Genomic DNA, 19,140 nt, shown 5'->3' with positions numbered 1-19,140 from the left:
CCCACCCACCTACCATCATCCCGTGCAATAGCGACGTCATTTACATCGAAATTAATTTCATTCCTTTTTGGTAGTAAGCAGTTAGTGTATATTGTAGACCCCCACCGTCCACACACCCTCCCCACACACCAATACCTTTTCTTCAGTTTATTTTAATATTTCTAATAATACATACTCTTTCGTCATTATATACTTATAAATCAGAAGAGAGGCAAGTAAGTATATATATATGAAGAACATTGGCCTAAGGAAAGCCAACTGGGTAGGAAATAAAGAAACACAATTTTTGTTTATAGTCATTATCTGCCAATTGCATCAAACGTATTACTTCAAAATAAGATTTTAATTGATCAAGATATGATGGACCAAACGATGATCTTTTTCCTTCGCCACAAGACATCAAACTTGATTTTAGTTATACCAATGAGCTCCATTGTTATAAGTTACTTTAAAAGCCTGTCGATAAAGTTTTTAAACGTACATATCATGTTTTAAGGCATATTGGCATATGTCTGAATTTTTACATGAATTATAAAACAAAAAAAATTCTTATTACTACAATTGAATAAAACTTAAAATATATCCCCAGTTTTTACTACATCCAATTTCTATTAACGTAAACTTTGCTGAATTTTTGTTTGTTTGAAATTGATTGAGATTTTAAAGTTGAGTATAAAATAACCCAGTCAAGTAAAGATATATGCAATGAGCACTGTGTTATATATTACACGCTGTTTACATACAATGTACAGTACACCCTAGTGTGTTACATTCTGCATGAAGCTCAATCATACTGCTATCTTGGTTGGTAATGCATATATATATATAGCATGTATTGGCAAGTATATATCAGAAATAAAAAATATATGTATATAGCTTAATGCATCTTAGTATTACCAAAGAATGGCATTACATCTCCTACACTGTCACGTGTCCTTGAAAATACAAAGGTTACCACGGATAACGTTCTTATCTGTGTTACGTTATTGTTGTAAACTATACTTCTTTTTATCTTTGGGTTTAAATGTAATAATTAATCCTCTCTTCGTTACTCGGGGTTGAATCAACAAGTCTCTTATCAGAGATGAAGATGAGCAGCTGCTTCTTACCTTTAAATTCACACATCGCATCATCGGTGGTGACCATCATTTGAAAAGTCTTCCTTTTCCACATCGCACTTATTCCAGAGAGTATTGCGTATGGTTCCCGGTCGAGTTCTCATCGAAAGGCATAAACCGCTTCGTTCCAGATTGAAGGTAAATTTTCAGTTTTGTTTAGGTATATATACTTTATGATCATGCATGTAGTCGAAGACACGTTTATTGTGGAAAAGAGAGGAAGGGGGGGGGGGCGTTGTGGAAGGGTGCGGGGGGGAGCGTTTCATTGTATTTGATTAAAAATATGACTTTGACGTACATTTTCTGTTGTAACATGTAACAAAAGTTATGGTATCATGTGAAAAATAGGGTAACCTATATGGAAACAAAATAATGTTTTGTGTTTTAGGCATTTCAGTTTGTGTTTAACTTTTCCGTAGTAATATTCCGAGTGCCACATGCTGACTCTACACTGAAACTTTTTTAACCTTTTCTCTACTACGTGATAAAAAACAAGAACTTTTTAAGCTAACGATCTGCATTGTCATAGAATTTCAATATCCATTAACGTCACAATTTACCAAACGTTAACGCTAAGAGTATTTACTGCAGATGCCATGGTGGCGTGCAGAGGATGTCAAATGTGGAGTGGGCAGGGCAGGGGGAAACTTAACTTCTCCGCACCCCCAGACTGATTTAGGCAGAAGCCTATACCTATATAGGAGGGCCAGAGGCGAATCAATGATGTTTAAAATTTGAAGAGCTGCTGCCCTTAAATACCCTCATATTTTTTTTTAGACATTTTGATGCATAGTAAGAATATACATAAATTAGATTTATTTAAGTAGCCCTAAAAGCAAGCTTTTGCTAATTAGTTGGTACTTTCTTTGAGGTTGACAAAGAGAGGAAGAATTTGGTCCAATTCTTCCCGGCTGATTGCAAAAGATTCCCCTATACTGAAATATTTATTTATTTAGAAACACACAACAATAAGTGCTCGCAGAACTTTGTCGAGATTCGCCATTTTTTTATCTACAATTTCGTTCAGTGTTAGACCATATGCTTTTTAAATTTATTTTCTGCTAGGACCGATGACAACAAAAGCGAATGGTCATAGAAAAGGGCCAGTCGGCATAAAAATGTGTGTCGTAGGGCCTGTAGGGTACTCAAGCCTAAGGCCTTAAGGGCCCCCCTACCCGATCAGTGCAAGCTCTTCGTTGGCCGTTATTTTTACAAGGGGTCGGATCGAAAACATTTCGCGGGACGGATTTGGCCCGCCGACCACCTATCTTTTGAAAAGCCCCGGTATAGACTATATAGAATATGTCAGTCTTTGATTCGGTCAATGTTGTGTAATCTGCTCTTACAGATTGATTCTTGAAGCTGGAAAGAAACCCTGATTTCAACTTTAACTATCATTACTCGTGTAAGAGAACATACGTTAGGTTAGGACAAACACAAAATAAAACCTTGGTCAACATGACCGTTTAGCCAGAGTTCGTATTTTGAGCAAGGGGGGGGGGGAGGGGCACAACAGTTGCGTGATATCCACCCAGCGGACATCTCGCATGATAATTATTTATGCGAGAACGGATGCATTTCCATCATTTTTGTTGTTCAACTTTAACCCAATGCCAGTAACCTTCCCGACCCCATCCCGATCCTCATCCCCATATAAACCCTCACCCCACCCCACCCCACCCCACCCCACCCCACCCGTGGGTACCGCACTACTGGCCAGTATTCTCGTGGTGGGAAGGGTTTAGTGTACCATGACACAGCAAACTTGTGCACAACGTTTAAGCGAGCAACTATACGCGGAACACAGATAATCTACGTCGTTACATCTTTCAGGTCACAATGAAGTATTTTACACTGTTGGCGTTCCTTGCAACGGTTAGTGCCTTAACCCCGTTGAAATCAGTGATAACGTCAGAGAAGGAGAGGTACATTATTAAGCTAAAGGTGAGTAGAAGTTGATTTCTTTAGAATTCTATTATCTTTAATCAGAACATATCTAAGTTGTTCTTATCCCCCTCACCTTCCCTTCTCCCGCCCCTCCTTCTCCCGTCCCCTTTCCTTCCTCCTCCCCTCCTCCTCCCCGGACCTCTCCGAAGTTTAAGTTTCAGTCAGAGAGACGTACACTAAAAAAGGGGGAAAATATTAATGAAATTATCTGTTCACCATTTCTGACGAAATATCGAAAAGAATATGCATTATTTTAAGGACAGTATATTCTCCTTTTCAAATCAAGGGCCCTGTAAATACCCCTCCCCTTTCGCACGCTACACTACTGATTATAATGTTAGTCAAAATAAACACGAAGATCTGACCAGTAGGTTAGTAAACGTGGCTCTGACCTGTCTTCGCGGGTTTGTATTTAATGAACATTACTTTTTTCCATTTAATTTGTAATTGTGTAAAAGTAAGTTGGCCTGACGTTTCGATCCTAGCAGGATCTTCTTCAAAGGCTAAATGACAAGTAACAGTAACAGAAGGGTAAAAACACGCACAGAATACAGACAGGGGATTAGAAGACAAGGGATGGAGAGAAGATGGAGAGAAGAAAGAAAGAAACCAACGGGGGAAGAGGAGAGGTAGGAGATAAACAGTGGAGGAACAAAGAGAGGATTGAGGGAAGGGGGTAGGGAATAAACTGGAGAAGGACAAAGACAGAAAAGTGTGGAGAAAAAAGGGTGGAAGAGAGCTATGAGAAGAGGAGTGATTGGGGGGGGGGGGAACAAGGGGAGAAGGAGGGGGGAATTAATTTGTAATTGTTCATTTTGCCTCTTTAAAAATAAAAATACGAAACTGCTTGGTCATTGATTCTTCATTTTGTTTTATTTGATGTAAACAGGCCGATACTGATGTGTCTCAATTCACTCAATCTTTCGGTAAGTCTGTCGGATCAGATGACCTAGACTTCAAACTCCTGCATCGCTACGAGAATGTTTTCAAAGGATTTGCAGCCAAACTTTCCGAGGGTGCTCTTAATCAGGTTATTTCATATCTCATCTATCTTTCCTCCTTCAATTTAGCATTATTCAATTTTTGTTTCAATGTTACCTCTTTTTTTGTATTTTATTTTCTTTCTCTAAATTCATTACGATCGAAGTTTATAACAAGAAAATCTATCAATGTTGTTGATTGCACATAGTTAAACTGTCAATATAATAAAAATATAAATATAAAATAATTCTTTGATCAATGTTTTGTGAATACAACGAAATTGCAACATAATTGTCTCTGTTTGCCATAACCGTTGGCCATATGTAGTATTCTTCATTGATTATTGCAGCTACGTAAGTTAGACATTGTTGAGTACATCAAGAAGGATGCTATGTACACAGTTAGCCAAAACGGCGTCCCTTGGGGATTGGATAGAATTGATCAGCTTGGACTACCAGTAGATGACAGCTACACACCAATAGGTAAGTATTTGAGTGGCGAAAAAAATAGCGTGATTTTCGATAACATTCGACATTGAAAATCCTATAGCTATAAAGTTTATAATTGCTTGGCTATTTAGTAAGGTTTAATGCAGTCGAAAAAAAGTTCCGATTTATTCATTCTTTATGTGAATAACATAATTTTCTATGCGAGGAACATTGTTAACATCGTGTGAAATTACTTATTGATCTGTTAGTATAGTAACGTTCAATTTGTCCTATATGATGTATACAATACTCCATATATGTAATTATATTATAGAAATGATGACAGGTGGGGTACATGACTAAATCATTGTCATAAAGATATTATTGTGCCAAACTATTAATCTCTTTAGAGACCATGGATACACGTTCTAACTGAACACTATACCGATTCTTCTTGCATGCGCTTTAAAACTTATATCTTGTCAAAGTCACCGTTTGTAGAGTAACGCAACATATTTTGATCCAACCTAACTTGGTTTGGAATGATTAAAATGTTGAACAATTGGAAATTCGGCGAATGGGCACTTACGGTTGGGGAAGTGTTGTATAGTTATAGTGAACCAGATCAGGAACGGAGAGGGACATACCATTTACTAACGGGCAGTGCTGTGGCATTTATAATAAGCGACGCATGTTGGTACTTCGGATTAACTGTAGCACCTTTCATAGTTGAACAGAAAATCGGTGTCTTCGGCATTCAACTTGGCGGCGCTTTCACCCCCTCAGTCAGTGGTAGCGCCTTTGGCGTATCCGACCGACAGGCACCCACCAGTCCCAAACCACTAAGCTGGGCGCCCAGCCCGTCCCTGAAACAGAGTGTGCAAGGGATTTTATCGTAGGCCTGCTGTTTACACTTTAACTGACCATGTATTATGTTGTTCTCTTAAAGGTGACGGTACCGGCATCACTGTTTACGTGGTCGACACGGGAGTTCTTACGTCACACAATGACTTTGGCGGCAGAGCTAGCAGCTTTTATGACAAAGACGGTGGCGCTGTAAGTAAAGCCATGAGACTATAAGGAACCTTATTCAAACTATGATTACAAAACATTTCACTGATTTGCACTTCAATGATAATGTGTGTATCCAAGATATTAATGATATTAATCGATGTTGTTAGTATAATATGTAACTAATCTTACAGAAGTCACTTCGAATAAATCATTTAGGGAAGAAGGTAACAACGTTGAATACTCGCAACCAAAAGTAAACCGTGAAAAAACGGTGTCAGTGAAAATAAAATGGCTCTTCAGAACTCCTCCGAATATGATAACAATATGTATAGTTATCGCATATTTAACATTCTATTTTGCTATTCACGAATATCATTGTTAATTTATCTTATATGGATGTTAACTTCTTTACCTTTCAAAGGGAACGGACTGCAATGGACATGGAACACATTGTGCCGGTATTATTGGCGGGTCAACGTGGGGCGTGGCTAAAAATGTCAATATTGCAAGTCTCCGTGTCTTTGGATGCGACGGAAGGGGCAGCGAAAGTGACATAATTGCTGGTATGGTTATTATTTGTGTCGAATGAAAGCGAAGATACATATCAACCAATGAAAGTCCGGAAAAAAACTTTTAGTTTAATTGACCAAAGATTGTGTGCGTGTGCGTGTGCGCGTGCGTGCGTGCATGGGCCTGCTAAGCCAATAACAAATAAGAAAGGTGTTTTGAACTAAAGTTATAATATTCAAATATAATGTTTTTTTAAGTATTTCATTTTTTTTGTTTTTGTAAGCTTCTGACTTTCTCTTAAATTCAATAACCTTGATAACTAGCCACTTGCATTTACTTGAATTTCCACTTGGATATATATGTTACGCTATATTTGTAAACATTTTGAGAACTAAATTTTGAATCAAGTTGACATGACATGACATGAAATGAACTGAAATAAATAAATCATCTTAAAACAATATCGATAATTGAAAAGTCGATTTTGACTCCGTTCATTCTCTGAATTAATCAAATATTTTCAAAAGAAAAAGTATGAATATTTCATATAACTTGTTATTCTTCTCTTCGTAGCTTTGGACCAATTGATTCTGAGTGGTAGCACCCCTGCCGTGGTGTCTCTTTCATTCTCCGGGTCCTCATCAACATTGCTTGACGATTCAGTTAACACGCTTATCACTGACGGTAACTGTTAATAATTTTATCGGTAAAATAGCAAAAATATATACAATATGCTCGAGGAATATTACTTATGGAGCCACGAGTGATGGTAGGGGGGGGGGGGGGTCAATTAGTGCGTACTTGAAAAACGTGGATCTCGGGGGTCCCGAAAATGAAGAATAAGGTCTATTTTCATGTTTCATTTATATAAAAGTCGTAAGGAAAATGAAGCTTGGAAACCAGGGATAAGAGGGAGAGGGGCTTGGGGAGGGGCTTTGTGACATTACTTTTCCCTCGCCCAGACCTGGCTGGATTATTGTGATTACGGACTGTTAAGAAAGGTATCATTCTCGATAAATTTGCATTTAACATCATTTATCAGTACTTATAGGCTACCACGAAACTTCAGTAATATACTGGCGAGAAGGTGACTGTATATAAAATAGATTTACAGTAAAGGTTAAATAAAAAATTTGGGCAAAAACGGAAAAAAAATGGGTACTGTTGTAGCTCTGAGAGATTTGGATGACTTTTACCCAACATTTAAATTTTAGTCTTCCATTTGTTTTAGATAATTAATCTTCATAGTGACACGTTCAATATTTTAGAAATTTTACGATATTAAAATGATGCGCAACAATTCGGAGAATACCATTTTTTGGGTCTTACTTATCAAGTTAAGTGTCTGTGCCTTTTTTAAAGAAATTAATGACAATACATATTGGATTGAATAAAGCTAAGAAATCAAAATCCCCAAAGACATAAATGACATAATTATGTCCATTGATACACATGTATCTCACATGTATTTCGTTTGCAGGGTTTGTGGTTGTAACAGCAGCGGGAAATGATGTATCAGACGCATGTGGGTACTCTCCCGGAGGAAACACTAATGTGAGTATTAACAAAAGATGCAGGAAATAGATAGAAATTTCAAACACAAGCATAATGAAACGAATTCGTGAATATCGCGATTTGTAATGGAAACTAATTGTGGGACGATATCGTTATGTTGTGATCATAAAACTCTAAATTGTAATAAAGTGGTATCGTTATGATACGGTAATGTGATTGACATCATGTATTGTCATGATGATGATGATGATTGTTATGATGATGATTGTGATGGTGATGATGGTGGTGATGATGATGAGGTGGTGATGATGATGGTGATGATGATGATGATGATGGTGATATGATGCTGATGATGATGGTGATGATGATGCTGCTGCTGATGATGATGATGATGGTGGTGATGATGATGATGATTGTTATGATGATGATGATGATTGTGATTGTGATGATGGTGGTGGTGGTGGTGATGATGATGGTGGTGGTGATGATGATAATGCTGATGATGATGGTGATGATGATGCTGATGATGGTGGTGGTGATGATGGTGGTGGTAGTGATGACGATGATTGTTATGATGATGATGATTGTGATTGTGATAATGGTGGCGGTGGTGGTGATGATGGTGGTGGTGATGAGATGATGATGATGATGATGATGATGATGATGATGATGATGATGATGATGATGATGATGATGATGATGATGATGATGATGATGATGATGATGATGATGACGACGATGATGATGGTGATGATGGTGGTGGTGGTGATGATGTTGGTGGTAGCAATGATGATGATGATGATGGTGCTGATGGTGATGATGATGATGATGGTGATGGTGATTATGATGAATCCGCTTTCCTGACTTTTACAGGGTATAACAGTGGGCGCTACAGATGAGCAAGATGCAAGAGCGTACTTTTCCAATTTTGGAAGCTGTCTGGACTTGTTTGCTCCAGGAGTTGACGTCGAGAGTGCCTGGATTGGCGGTTCTGGTGATGCTAGCTATTCCTTAAGTGGCACTAGTGCTGCCGTGCCACACGTTTCAGGTAAACACAAATTGGTTTCAATATTCTCTTCTACTATTGTAACTATTTCTATTGTCACTTCTCCTATTGTCATTTCTTCAATTGTCACTTTCATTATTATCATTTCTTCTATTGTCAATTCTTCTATTGTCATTTTTTCTATTATCCCTTTTTCTATAATCACTTCTGCTATTGTCATTACTTATATTGTCATTCTTCTATTGTCACTTCTTTTATTGCCAATTCTTCTATTGTCACTTCTGCTATTGATACTTATTCTATGGCGTCTTCTTCTATTGTCACGTCTTCTATTGTCATTTCGGCTGTTGTCATTCTTCTATTATCATTCTTCAATTGCCACTTCTTTTATTATCCCTTTTTATATTGTCACTCCTTCTATTATCACTTTTTCTATTTTCACTTCTTCTCTTGTCACTTCTGCTATTGATACTAATTCTATTATTTTTTATTGTCACTTCTTCTATTATCACTTCTTCTAATGTCACTTCTCTTTTTGTCATTTCTGCTATTGTCATTCTTCTATTGTCATTCTTCTATTGTCACTTCTTCTATTGTCACTTCCTCTATGGTCACTTCTTCTATGATCACTTTTTCTTTTGTCACTTCTACTATGGGTTACTTCTTCTTTGGTAATTTCTGCTATTGTCATTCTTCTTTTGTCACTTCTGGTATTGTCACTTCTTTTGTTAACGCTTTTTCTATTGTCACTTCTGCTGTTGTCATTCTTCTATTGTTACTTCTTCTATTGTCACTTCTTCTATGGTGTCTTCTTCTATTTTCATTTATGATATTGTCATTCTTCTATTGTCATTCTTCTATTGTCACTTCTTCTATTGTCACTTCTTCTATGGTCACTTCTTCTATGATCACTTTTTCTATTGTCACTTTTACTATGGTCACTTCTTCTTTTGTCACTTCTGCGTTTGTCACTTCTTCTGTTAACACTTTTTATATTGTCACTTCTGCTGTTGTCATTCTTCTGTTGTCACTTCTTATATTGTTTCCAACCTTATTGTCAACCACGAGATCTGCCTTTACCTCTCTCGATTACAAGGGTGATAAATTCAAAGTTCTACGATATAACAACACCAAAGCTCTTTTTGAACAGAATCTTAATTAGTTAACTCAAATTTGGTACCGTCTGGGCTAAATTTGGTTAACAAAATTCAGTAAATATGTGTCTCGACTGACGACACCCATACGTCCCTCTCCTTCATCACTCCGCTCCCACCCCATTCGGCTACGGATAAGTATAGAGAGAATGTAGGGGAGGAAGATGCTCTTTCCCAAAAACTGTTCATTGCTTGTGAATTCTACATCGTTGTTAGAAAATTTTTTGTCTATATGAGTGTACCTTGTCAACAAACCCATCAAGTTTTCTCGCATTCTTCCTTTCAAACTTTACCAACGTACTTGTTCATGTTTTGTTTTGTTTTTCAAGTCTCAATTTTTACTTATTTGCTAATTCCTGTAATTAAAACAAAGCGGAAAAGTTAACCGACTATCGTATTCTGAATTGGGTTGTGATTCAATTTGCTTCATTCTGAAGATTTCTTTCCTTGAACGATGGCGTATTTTACCAGATTGTGGTAAATGTTTAGGCAGCAGGGGGTAGGAGCCGGGGGGGGGGGGCATTTTTCCAAAATAGCAAATGTACCCTACTGGCAAATAAAATGTGCCCTTTTGATGAAGAACTGTCTTTTGGATATTTTCTTTTGGATATTTTTAATATCTTAGTTTAATTATTCACGTGCACCATAATAGTATTGGTAGCATACTAACACATCTAACTAAGTAATATGGCCGGTGTGTATCGGTTTATAGCATAACGAGTGATGGTTGTGGAATGAGAAAGTGCCCCTCTGATGTTGTGCCCCCTCCCCAATTTTTGGAAGCTTCCTAACCCCCTGTGAGGCAACATTAAATTTATTTCATAGACTGTCAGATGAGATGCGACATCATCAATAATATTTATTTTCCTCTTGAAATCGAACCCATATAGGAGCAGCCGCTATTCTCCTAGGCCTGGACTCAAGTTTGACCCCTGATGAAGTTAAGACTGCTCTTAGTGACAGGGCAGTTATGGGCGCAGTTCAGAGTCCCGGTGCTGGCTCTCCAAATCGCCTCGTTTACGTAGGTAGCGGAGATGGACCCAACACACCACCCCCAGCTCAAGGTAATTATGCGTTCGATGTACTATCTAAGAACACACGTAATGTATTCGTAAATATTTTTGGAAATGAATTATGTGACATGTACTGTTCGATTAATTTCTAATTTTGGTCTAGAAGTGAAAGGAAAAAGGGAAGAAGGAAGGGTTGATTTGTCATGTTTGTATGAAACTAATTATAGAGAAGGCCAAGGAGGTGTGAAAGGGTAGCTCGTGGTTACTCATTCAATCCTCGGGGTCTTTCTACGCTTTCGGCCTCCGTTACCAGTTCTTCCTTCACCTGGTTTCTGGAAAATAATATATAGAAGTCGACGTCCATTTACGTCATTTAAGTAAATGGAGAAAGAAGTGTATGAATGTGTTAACCTATCCCCAATCTCATAGATTTGTTATTCCCCACCCCTGCCCCCACCCCGCTCCCACCAAAAATAAAACAAGTGTGGTTATATTCATTATTGCTGTTCTTTTTCACATTTAAGCTTGCAGTTACACCATCACCACTAACAACAGCCTGGTCACATCGCCGAATTACCCCGCTAATTATGATAATGACCTCATGTGTGATTATACCGTGGTGGCAGATGATGGGTTCTACGTACAGCTCGCCTTCGAGGACTTTGACGTAGAAGACGGAGATGATTGTGTATATGACGTATTAAATGTAAGGATGTCGGCGATCCCTAACAACTTTGATTAAAAAGATCAACCCAACTCGATTGAACGTATTAAAAATGAAGTCATTAAAATGCGGGCTCTTGGATTGGTTTTTGTTTCTCCTTGATTTGGACATGTTGTATAAAAACACAGTATAAATATTGTCTTAACATCTTCTTCACCGTTTTATTTTAATTTCTATCCTAAAACAGATATACAACGGTGCCACTGCCACCACTTCGAACAAACTTGCATCACTTTGCGGTTCGCAGCATCCGGGTCTTTTTAACAGCACTGAATCTGCAATGCATCTGACGTTCCATACAGATTCAGATATAACTGCGACTGGTTTCAGCGCTCTGGTGACATTCTTGGAAGAAATTATACCGACCTTCCCCCCGGCTACTGGTTAGTGATTCTCTCATGAATATTTATTTCAAACATCAAAGTTTACACCCACTTCGGACAATTACCTAATGCTAATACCTCTCTGAACTGTACTCCAATTGCATGCTTCAAAGCACTGGTATTGACAGTACAAACAGTTCCTAACCTTGATATGATAGAAACATGATACCCATACTGCTCGTACTGACAAAACGAGTGCTTTGAAAGCGGGACATGACACTACAGTATAAAAAAAATGTCCCAACTGAGTGCAAATTTTACACCCACTTTGGGCGATTTCCTTTTCTTAATACTGTACTTACTGTACACTCGTACTAGCAGTATGGATATCATGTTTCTATTATATATAGGTAAGAAACTGTTCATATTGTCAGCACGGGTGCACCGAAACACGATATGGGAGGACAGTATATTGAGTGGTTCTAAAAAATGAGAAAATTTGTTTCTAAGATCTTAAGTAATAAACAGTTTTTGGTATATTTAATTTAACATCGGTGGTTTTGATTTAGTGTAAAGAAAAACAAAATCGAAATACGTAATCTGTTATTATTAGCATCTACTCATTTACTTTAATATCTCTATCCCCCCCCCCCCCTCCGCACCACCCACTCGCTCACACTATATAGAAACAACATGTTGTGGTTTTCGTTTAGCACCTGTCAGTGATATATTTAAAGGCATTGAAGACTTGCTCCAAACTGCGTGCGTATGGAAAGCCGTTCTAACATTTAAGAAGGAATTTCAGATATCTCGAAATAATTTCAGATATCTCAAATTAAATTACAGATATCTCCAATTTATTTAGGATATCTACAAATAATTGCAGATATCTTAAAATCAATTTCAGATATCTCGAATTCAATTTCAGATATCTCGAATTCAATTACAGATATCTGAAAATTCCCGATTAAATGTTAAAATGGCTTTCCATACGTACGCCATTTTAACATTTAATCGGGAATTTCTGCATATGCTTTTCAGATATCTAGAATTCAATTGCAGATATCTCGAATTCAATTTCAGATATCTCGAATTCAATTTCAGATATCTGAATTAGAATTTCAGATATCTCGAAATCAATTTCAGATATCTCGAATTCAATTTCAGATATCTCGAATTCAATTTCAGATATCTGAATTAGAATTTCAGATATCTCGAAATCTATTTTAGATATCTCGAATTCAATTTCAGATATCTGAAATAAAATTTCAGATATCTCGAATTAAATTTCAGATATCTCGAATTGAATTCCAGATATCTGAATAGAATTTTAGATATCTAAAATAAGAAACAATTTAAGATATCTAAAATTCCCGATTAAATGTTAAAATGGCTTTCCATACGTGCGGCCATCTGAAAAAGTTAACTTTTTGTTGCTTGCAAGTGACGTTTTGTTCGTGTCGCTACAAAATGCAAACAGTAATGAAACGTGATACCTTGTTATCTTCAGCTGGACCTGGGATGTCCATCGCTGTATCGTTTATACACTGTGATGTGCGTATTGACCATAGCTGCTGTACACTAGTGTCTAATTACCGACGGTAGCAAGCTGTGTGTGTATTTTCTGGGAACGATGGTGGTGTCTAACACATGCTGTTACACCTCATTCGAAACTAGGTCAGATTACCGGCATTAGACGTTTCTTTTTGCGCGAGTCTTCACACCCTTTAATGTTAGTCCGCTCTACGATTATTCCGCTTGATATGTTAATCAGGTACTTGCTCCTGTCAGGGAACCTGCGATCTGGAAGAGAACTTGATCAATACACCTAACTACCCGGCAGAGTATGGAAATGATGAAGATTGTTCATATCAATTCTCCGTACCGGCCGGGTATTTTGTCAATGTTACATTCCTGGATTTCGAGTTGGAGGCTTCTGCCACCTGTTCGTTTGATAAACTTGTGGTAAGTCTGTTGCCATGGAGATTGATTGCTTACCATAATTAACCCTGAATTATTTCAGGAAGAGGGGATTGGGGGGGGGGATATCATATCTATGTTGTTGTCGTTGACCACTTCTGAGGCCGAAAAACATTCTCATATAACACTTAACATCTCATATTAGTTTTTGAACGTTTGGCTTTCTTAAAGGAGCAATCATGATCATTGAATTATAGCTTTAAAGACAAACTGTTCATTCTATATGTAGTAGCCTTTATATTTCAAGGGGAATATCTTGGCAAATCTGAACATTTATAGAGACAGTTCTAGCACTGAAATATTTATTATGCAATATGACATATCGATACTACAATTCTGCCAAAAAGTCATCTCGTGAGAGTGAATAAAAAAAATTGAAATTGAAAATGAAAACATAGCACCAAATGGATATATAATGCACACCTGCCTAATTAATAACTACCTAAAATAGTAATTACCTAATTAATCACTTTTAATAAATAACAGATTTTTGATGGTACTGACAACACGGCTCCAGAAATTGCTGAACTTTGTGGAATCACCTTTCCTAATCCTGTTTTCACGACCGGAAGTGACGTGTACATGGAATTTACGACAGATGGGAGTGTTACTCGTACTGGGTTTTTGGCGGCAATAACAGCCACAGACACAGGTAAATCGAGAGAGGAAAGAAAAATTGAACTGATTTTGGAATCTATATTTTTCGCTTACAGGAAAGATATGGCGACGTGAGGGACGGCGGGGGGGGGGGGGGTGAGGGAAGGTTTGGGATGGTCGTGGCCAGAGGGGGGGAGGTGTTAAGAATAAATTGAAAACATTTTACTTTGTTAATAAATATAATGGGCTAATGATATATAAGCTGACTGGAAAACTCATACAGAACAAGATATCTTCAGTTTTGAAAGGGAACAGAGGTTTTTTCCCTTAGGTCACAGGTTCGAATTTCTTTCTACAGATATGAAAACATGTTTACTCTCTCGAAACTTGTCTTTTTCATTATTTTGTAACAAATCCATTTTCCTAATCCTGTATATAGTTAGTAATAAATATTAAACTATCCTATCAAAAATGGCAATAAATTCAAAATTCATTTCAATTTGTAAAGAAACCTTATACACCATAAATATTGTCACCTTCACTTCAATGTATATATATATATATATATATATATATATATATATATATATATATATATATATATATATATATATTTATATATATATATATATATATATATATATATATATTTATATATATATGTATATATGTAAATAGATATATATATATATATATATATATATATATATATATAGATATATATATATATATATATAAATAGATATATATATATATATATAGATATATATATATATATATATATATATATTTATATATATATGTATATAATACTATATTTTCAACAGTTGCTACGCTACCTCCTCCAACTAGCCCTGGACCGATTACCCCGACGATACCGTCTCCTGACTATTGTGATAATGTTTACACCGATCCTGCAAATGATGAAGTGACTTCACCAAACTGGCCCAGTAATTATCCTTCTAATGCTGATTGTGGCAATACCATCCAAGCACCGCAGGGAAGCACCATTACACTAACATTCCTGGCATTTGACCTTGAGGGGGGTAGCAATTGTCCGTACGATACTGTTACGGTAAGTCATTAATTCCAATTGGTTAGATTTCAAGCTGATTCGCGACTCTCGAATTAACGAGATGAAAATTTTGTCAAAGGTAATTTGTCCCTAGAGAAATATGGAAACTTTAATCAAACTTTACATCTCATTTTAACATTAACCTAAGTGATTGCTATGGACGTTGGTATGACTTCAGTCTCGTAGCCACTTATAACTCAGAGTCAGCCAAGTTTAAGGGATGGCAATAGTTCAATAACTACAGTGATTGTTATGGACGTAATTGGTATGACGTTAGTCTCTTAGCCACTTATAACTCAGAGTCGGTCAAGTTTAAGGGATGGCAATAGTTCAATAACCACAGTGATTGTTAGGGACGTTGGTATGACTTCAGTCTCTTAGCCACTTATAACTCAGAGTCAGTCCAGTTTAAGGGATGGCGATAGTTCAATAACTACAGTGATTGTTAGAGACGTTGGTATGACTTCAGTCTCTTAGCCACTTATAACTGAGAGTCAGCCAAGTTTAAGGGATGGCAATAGTTCAATAACCACAGTGAGTGTTATGGACGTTGGTATGACGTCAGTCTCTTAGCCACTTATAACTCAGAGTCAGTCCAGTTTAAGGGATAACAATAGTTCAATAACAACAGTGATTTTTATGGACGTTGGTATGATGTCAGTCCTGCACTTATAACACAGAGTCAGTCCAGCTTAAGGGATGGCAATAGTTCAATAACAACAGTGATTGTTATGGACGTTCGTATGATGTCAGTCCTGCACTTATAACACAGTTCAGCCCAGTTTAAATATTACAATAGGCACATAAGTTAATTAAATTTTTGAAAGACATTGAAAACAGCCATCATCATAGTAGGTTGATTTTCAATACCAGTTTTAGCTTTTGAGAAATTTACCTGTATGTAACGCTTATCACACTGTCATTAAATGTATTTTTCCAATTATGATAACTATACGAGATGACAACATAGAAATGCAGACTAATGTCAGCTTCTCAGTTTGAAACAACTCATGATTGAGTCATCAATAAATAATTTTCATAATTCAAAAACGAGTCACTGTTGTTGGAAACTCACAAAATAGTAGACATCCATTTCCATTGATTTGTGTTTAAGAAACCAGAGAATGAGAAATCTGATTTTCCATTAAAGTTCTGTTTTTTTTAGTCTTCACATATTCTGATTCTTTCCTTATATTTTCCTCAACTTGACAGATTTACGAAGGTGATTCTGTCCAAGATCCAATACTTGCAGGACCTTTCTGTGATGACTTAGTCATTCCATCGCCCGTGACGTCAACGGGTAACCTGATGTATGTGCACTTCGAGTCAGATAGTTCTGTCCAAAATCCCGGTTTTCGGGCTACGTTTGAATTTTTGTAATTAGTGAGAGTTTGTCATCAAGGAGTCCATTCTAAAAACGTGACGAATCTTATTTCCTTTTTCTCAATAAAACAGTAATGTTAACATATACATCCATAGAATGAACTCACAATATGGCGTTGGACTGAAGAAGTGGAAGCTCCAAGCTTTTTGTCTGTGTGACAAGTGTCGACTACTAATGGAAAATCCTCAATTTTTTCAAAAACGAGTAAATTCTTACAAATACCGCGCAACTGTTGAACCTGCACTTTTAAAATTTAGTAACTATGCCTTCAACATTTCTGTATCAAATACAGATCTGTATCAGACACTATAGTATTAATAGAAATATATGCCATGGATCCAAAAGATAGATTTTTAAATAAACAGGTTGTGATTAAGGGGAAACGTCGTTAATCGGTATAGGCCTAGTCCATGACCTTATACTTCGATAAGGTTATAACAAAAAAGTGGAATTATGGATGTTGCGTCTTATTTCGCCCAGCGCATTTTCACTGCTTATAACTGTATTAAAGGTTATATACTGTACAATATAGTGAGTAACTCACTTCAACAACGGTAACACACAGTATTGTCTGAGAGCAACGCAGTGTTGTGACTTAATTTCCGTACTGCACAGTGCAACTCAATTCAGAACTATAGATATTATACTTCTATACAGTACCGTACTCAGTGTGGTGTGGTACCATAGCATTAAACCTTATATTAAACCGGTGCTGTGGCCGACTGGATAAAGGGTGGGTCTTTTCATCCAAGAGCAATCTATGGTTTTCCCCATCTAAAATGACTTTTTTTTTAAATTGAATAGCTTCCAAATTGCAGTTATAATGTTGAATTGGAAGCCCGCCCCCCCCCCCCCTCGACGTATCAGTTGTAAACCATATGACATTTCTTGTCGCTTAAGCGTCGTAAAAATAACTGCAAATTATATTATTATTATTATAATTTGAAGTGCTTATAGGTACATCGTGTTTGTCTTTTGTCTTATTTTAGCCGTTTCATACTAGAGAAGTACCATACTTCCTATGCTCATATGACGTAATGCTATAGATAACCTCATGTAAAAATGGCCGATCGTGACAATAAATAATAAAAAAATGGCAAATGTCAATACTTTTTAAAAAACTTTTGATGCTAGGTAACGATCCACATAAAATTGATCCCTGATATGGTAGGAACTGAACGTATACTGATCCTTATTCCACCACTCCCACACCCATTTTCGTCCTATACCATATGAAAATGGAAACAACTCAGCCCCAATCACCATGCTTGTATCACGCATCGGATGTATGATCATTAGTCTGTGACCAATGTGATGATTATGCATTGAGTAAAATTTCCAATTAATACATTTAAAAGAAATGTAGTGTCAATGGACACTGATTGATCCTTAATTGTTTTACTTGTGACCGCATGCCAGGAGCGTTATGATTGGCTGGACGTATTGTGTTATTCCTTCGCCTCCCACGTGTGAGATGTAAAACTTTCTGCTCTTATCAAAGAAGTGGGGATCTCCGTTTGTCAATAGCCTCTTGATTCTCGAAACTATTGAATCAATTTTACTGATCGAATAAATAAGACAAATAAATGTACGGCTTCTAAACTGATTTTTTGTTGTTGTTTATTTCGTTTCCTTATTGATACGATAGGATCTATACCTACCCATGAACACAGTAACTATGTTAACTTTACGATAGAGAGTACGAACGAACTTTGACCCTTCGTAGGGAGGCAGGAAGCTGGGGCACGCGTGCAGGAGTCTATTTGGGATCGCTGTGGGCGCCGGTCAGAGTTTCAGGCACAACGACATGGTACATAGGTACAAGTTGTTTGTGTAAAAAAACTAGCTGAAGTTAGGTATTTGCTTGTGTTAGCATGACTGATCGCATCCTTTTTTTAAGGAAAAGTCACCCAGGAAAGAACCTAGGCACGAAAACCAAACTACCGAACGACTGATCCGCTCTCAACCCCAGTCCCCTTGCATTGAGACTGTGACTGTGTGATCATCGTCGGGTGTGCATCACCATTCCCCTCGAAAGGGAACAGATACTACACATGATCTTAGCCAAAAGGCTGAGAAGCGATCGCATCCTTTGTATTCCAATTCCCCGCTTTAGGTCCGATAGCATGCATACCTAGTACATAACTTGAGGCCTGTTCTGCTCAGTCAAAACTCTTCTTCGTGCTAAAGGAATTAGCTCAATGTGTGGATTTCAAAGATGATTGTCTTCAAGTGATACTTCTTTTGCATTTAAACTGCTAGTCATCGTTATTTCTGTAATAGTGGACGAACGCATTTTGGAAGAAAGAGGTTTTTGTTTTGTCTTTTCAACATGGCCGCGCTGGCTGCGTCAGAGAATGAAGAAGTTATC

The 19,140-nt window shown here is 37.1% G+C and overlaps 1 protein-coding gene and 1 pseudogene across 1 annotated transcript; one reads left to right on the top strand and one right to left on the bottom strand.

Annotated features, from left to right (window-relative positions):
- Positions 1 to 1,105: 1,105 nt before the first annotated feature.
- LOC139965057 (uncharacterized) lies at positions 1,106 to 17,559 on the top strand. The gene is made up of 16 exons (XM_071967236.1): positions 1,106 to 1,256; positions 2,952 to 3,062; positions 3,955 to 4,095; positions 4,396 to 4,528; positions 5,424 to 5,530; positions 5,910 to 6,051; positions 6,572 to 6,682; positions 7,479 to 7,552; positions 8,387 to 8,561; positions 10,564 to 10,737; positions 11,211 to 11,392; positions 11,598 to 11,793; positions 13,508 to 13,698; positions 14,200 to 14,365; positions 15,138 to 15,385; positions 16,598 to 17,559. Exons 1-16 carry the CDS (start codon positions 1,200 to 1,202, stop codon positions 16,763 to 16,765), a joined length of 2,376 nt encoding a protein of 791 aa, XP_071823337.1. The 5' UTR covers positions 1,106 to 1,199; the 3' UTR covers positions 16,766 to 17,559.
- A 1,217-nt stretch (positions 17,560 to 18,776) lies between these two features.
- LOC139965117 (U2 spliceosomal RNA) lies at positions 18,777 to 18,853 on the bottom strand (annotated as a pseudogene).
- Positions 18,854 to 19,140: the final 287 nt, after the last annotated feature.

Source organism: Apostichopus japonicus, chromosome 23, assembly GCF_037975245.1.
Source record: "Apostichopus japonicus isolate 1M-3 chromosome 23, ASM3797524v1, whole genome shotgun sequence".
NCBI classification, from domain to species: domain Eukaryota; kingdom Metazoa; phylum Echinodermata; class Holothuroidea; order Aspidochirotida; family Stichopodidae; genus Apostichopus; species Apostichopus japonicus.
Note: the sequence above shows the minus strand (reverse complement) of the source record. Positions and strands in the feature narration are given on the sequence as shown.